General features: G+C 33.8%; 1 protein-coding gene across 1 annotated transcript; it reads right to left on the bottom strand.

The window, feature by feature from the left end:
* Nucleotides 1–1,726: 1,726 nt before the first annotated feature.
* Nucleotides 1,727–4,273, bottom strand: LOC123309923 (toll-interacting protein-like). Its single transcript, XM_044893233.1, has 4 exons — nt 4,083–4,273; nt 3,744–4,027; nt 3,485–3,686; nt 1,727–3,426 (listed from the first exon to the last, which is right to left on the bottom strand). Exons 1-4 carry the CDS (start codon nt 4,125–4,127, stop codon nt 3,133–3,135), a joined length of 825 nt encoding a protein of 274 aa, XP_044749168.1. The 5' UTR covers nt 4,128–4,273; the 3' UTR covers nt 1,727–3,132.
* Nucleotides 4,274–4,657: the final 384 nt, after the last annotated feature.

Genomic DNA, 4,657 nt, shown 5'->3' with positions numbered 1-4,657 from the left:
TGTAATGGTCGACTTTCATTCGGTGACAAATTTCATCTGGTACCATCGTCTCAAAGTAAATGAGCCATGACAAAGTGCACATACAGAAAACCTCTTTGAACAAACTAATTTTTGAAAAACAAATTTTTTTCTTGAAAATTTCTGCAAGCCTGTAAAGAGGATACAAAGAACCTGCCAAAAAAGTACCACATGACCCACTTTCCCTATTCAAAAAATTCAGAGGGTTGATGGGGATGGCACAGGGTGCAACAAAAATCCTTCAAAAATGCATAAAAATTTGGTGAAAGTGAAACAAAAATTGGTGCAGGATTTTGTTGCCAATAAGTTGTTCAATAATTTTGACGCGCACTGTATATCTTCTTATTTCAAACCCGTTTTCTTTTTATAATTTGTCGATTTTTCAATCATCTGATAAGATCAAGCGGCAAAGCTATTCGAAATATGGTTATATGTTACCTATCACATCTGAAAACGAAGAATAAAATAAAACGACTTATAGGACTAAAATTTTTATTATGGCAATGAGTCCATATATATATTTCATATAGATCAAATATACAACGTTTTAAGGTTTAAAATAAGAATAATTTGACAGTTCTTTGGTTAATGATGGGGACTGTGTGTTAGAATAGTTGAAATGATTGCAGTAAAGCTGCTTAACAGATTTTGGCACCTTAAGCTCCAATGATCCTCATTTTATGTCAACATTGAGAATGATAATAAGTGTGTGATAAAGTGATAATGCCTTTAAAACTGATAACTAGCTTTGGAAAAATTCCTCACCAAGATTGCTATGGAATTTTGACAGTTGTGTGGCGAATTCAAAACAAATATGAATTTTTAAAATTCCTTAGCTTACTCGACTACGTTTTCCCAATGCACGTTAATGACTTTTCGTTGTATAAAGAAAACGTAGTGTTTGAAATTCGACCGATGTACAAATATTCATTTTCCAAAAACCGAAAGAAAAAATACATCTATGAGCAATTCAAATGATTTCATCTTTTTCCAAGGATGAAGTAATAAACGTCGATATCTAGAAATGTTAGTGTCGAGACAACGTAATTTATTATTACTTTTCTATTTATGTTCATGATTCGTCATTGTGGGGATTTTTAGTATTGTTAGATTTGAATTGTTTTCCTATCTTAAGCCCGTTTGCAACAGCCGAGAATTCTCTACAAAATTCTCCGGAGAATTCTCCCAAGAAAACGGCAGAGATTATTTTGTATGTAACTGAACAGGGAATTCTACCGAAAGTGCGTATGCAACGGTAAATAATTCACGGCGCATGAATTGTAAATTTTCTAGAGAATTCTCGGCTGTTGCAAACGGGCTTTAGGGAGAGCAGTATCAGACAAATTATTCATTTAATGAATTTTCAAAATTAACACTTCTATGTGGAAACCAGTGAACTCTAAAAGACTATAAAGGTCTTCTAGACTTCACTGGAGGAAACCAATCCAAATGGTGACCTTGATCAAGGATAATTAATAGACCAATTATGTTCTCTAAGCCTTGGATTGTGACACCATACGATCCAAAGATATTATAATATCTTTGATACGATCTCGTCAAATTGGGTTCGTTTGAAATACTAACACGTGGTTAACTTTCGGATTTTCAGTAATTTGTATGCAGGAAAACTGACGGAGATCAAAATTCAGAAGTTGTCTGTGATACTTCCTTTTAGAAAATTTTCAATTAAGTAAATAAAATAGAATAATATATAAAAAAATATGTATATGAAATTGTTATCATTTATATCTCGAAGGATTAAAGAAAATAGATACTAAACTTACTTCCAGTCAAAAGATAATTCAGTAAATCACTATCTTACTTGCTGACATTTTCAAAAACGTCCATCACATACAGGGTGTCCAGGAAATTTTGGCTGAACTTGAAATAAATAATAGAGAGGTATAAGCGCCCTAAATGGAATAAAAAAGAATCTACATTGAGACATATAGTTATAAGTATTGAGTATATACTCAATGAAAAAAAAATAATAAATTAGAGGGTGTCTCATGAGGGGTTCTCAGAAAGTAGAACTAGACCAAAAACTGGCACATTTCCGAGCTTTTTTTCTGAGAAACACAGAATGAGGAACACCATTTTGGAGTTATCAGTGAAAATTGAGATTTTCACAAATTCGAAAATTTCTTACAATTTTTGTCTTTGGATCTAGAATATGAAGCACTATTCATCAGCAGCAGAAACTGTCCAAATTAATATTTCAAATATGGGGTTTTAACTTCGTTTCATGTGCACGAATTGGCAACAGTGCCACTTTTATCGAGTTATCATCATAGTTACGAAGAGGTCCATAGCCTGTTAGAGAGGATTTCTAGTAGGCTATAAGTGGTCCTAAGACAGAAAGGATTGACTCCTTAATGAGATGGAACCACTTTGGACACTTACAACTGTCAAAGAAAGAGTTTATGTCTTGTTTACTGAAGATGAAGTGATCCTCAAGAAGCCATCTTCGTTTATCTAATCCACGTAACCAATCTGTTGTCCTTAATTATCTACGTAAAATCTGTAGACAATGTTGCCAAATGGTGAGATAGAAACGGAATCTTTGAGATTTCAAATCCCCATATTTATTTTTCTTTCTCAAGAATGTACTTGAAATGAGTTTTTCAGGAAATTAAATGCTTGAAATGCGAAGTTTTGTAGAATTTTATATAGAATGGGGAGAATTCCCCATTGCTACCGCTACTCATATTTTTCGTCATACATTTAATTGAAGAGTTCATTAGGAGGATAGTATGAATAAAAAATATCCATAGATTCGATTTATTTGATGTTATGGTGTTAAAATGTAAGAAAATATCAAAAATCTATTTTAAATTGGTAGAAAGTCATCCAAATAGTTTTTTTGTATTTTATATTGAGCGCCTACTATATCTCTCGAATTGTTTCATGTTAACTAATTCTTTCCTGGACACCCTGTATAACGATACTTAGTCTTCACATTACGTAAACCAACAACCTTCCCTCCAGATTCAAACATAAGTTTCGAGTAAATTTCGTACAATTTGGAAACAATCCATTCAATAAAACGGACAGAAGGATTCATTATTATTAATACTAATGAAAGATGGATCAAGATCATCAATAGAGCTCCTATTAATCGGCCGACATTTGCAGCAATGAATTGATGGTACCTTCCTTATTGCCTCTATTAGCTTCAAATACGCTCTTTATAACCTCCTTATCAATACTCGGGAACATCTCTTCTATTTGTTTCAGTTCAGATTCACTCAAGACTGGTATTACCGGAACCTGTGCATTTGGGGCGGTGTAAACTCTTAACGGAGTGGGTGTGGGTCCTCCTAACAGAGTTGGTTGCATACCTACTCCTGTACCAACATTTGGTACCACCATAATCGGTCGTTCAGGTGCATAGAACGGGGGACTTACCTAGAAGTTGTTGGAAAAAGATTAGCCCATTATTAATATATTATTGTTAAATACTTACAGTATAACTCAGTACCAAGTTAATCATTCCTTCCACCCCTTCTCCTTGTTTTCCGGTTAAAGGATACCAGTCCTCATGAGTTTCCCCAGATAAAACCTGCTGTGGAATCACAATGGTAGCCCAAGCTATCAATTCATCCATAGTAAACGAGCACTCATCATATATTTCAACTGATATCGTGTTTATTCCCTTTGGAAGCATACTGGAAAAAATAGCATGAGTGAAACAAATCCTAACGTATCCAAAAATTAACACTAACCATTGTACAACTTTATTCCACTTAGGTGTTTTCCCTCCATTGGAATCGGTGTTGGTTTCATAAACATAGTGTCCAACTCTCAATCTGCAGTAGGGGTCCATACGTGTCATGCCATAGTTCTTAGCTAATTTTGCTTGAACAACGGTTATACTTAACCTACCCAATGACTGTGCTGAATATGCTTGATGTAAAGCTATGGCTGCTTGCCTGTCTGCAGCCTCTTGTTGTTGTTGAGGGGAAACTGCAATACGCAGAAAATCATCGGGTAATTGTCCTAGTAAGACCTACAAATCAAGTTGTTTGAGTATTATCTATCATTTTTGATGACTCATAACATACCCTATTTCGCCTTTCTTTCACTTTATCCGTGACGGCTGAAGCCATTGTTATTTTGGAATTATATGGGTAAAAGATATATTTGTATCACAACGATTAAACCAGATAATTAAATCAATATTGAACTTTTCAACAGCTCAATACGCAATGTTTTGGTACATTTGAAAGTATGACAGCTAAACAGCTGATAAACACAGAACTCATAAATATAAATGAAATGCAGAATCATAGAACACATGAACCTAATAAAGAGCAGAGAAATTTTTAAACCGTGGATCACAATGCCCTCTTGCGATGATCTTTCCAACTTACATCTACCCAAATTTTAATTACAAAAAAATCCAAAAGAGCCTTTTTCACTTCAAGTTACAAATCAGAAACTTGAGTAATATGTTCTCCTACTAAAATAACTAAATTTTAGAAGAGTTGGGTTCAACAATTTTATTGATCGATAGATGTATTTAAAATATAATTTTGTATCTGCATTTCAAAATACGATCTGATTGTGAAACCTAACTAATAATTCTTAGAATGAAGGGTTCGGGGTATAAAAGAACTAATAAAGGAAACACTTTGTA

This window comes from Coccinella septempunctata, chromosome 3, assembly GCF_907165205.1.
Source record: "Coccinella septempunctata chromosome 3, icCocSept1.1, whole genome shotgun sequence".
Lineage (NCBI taxonomy): Eukaryota > Metazoa > Arthropoda > Insecta > Coleoptera > Coccinellidae > Coccinella > Coccinella septempunctata.
Note: the sequence above shows the minus strand (reverse complement) of the source record. Positions and strands in the feature narration are given on the sequence as shown.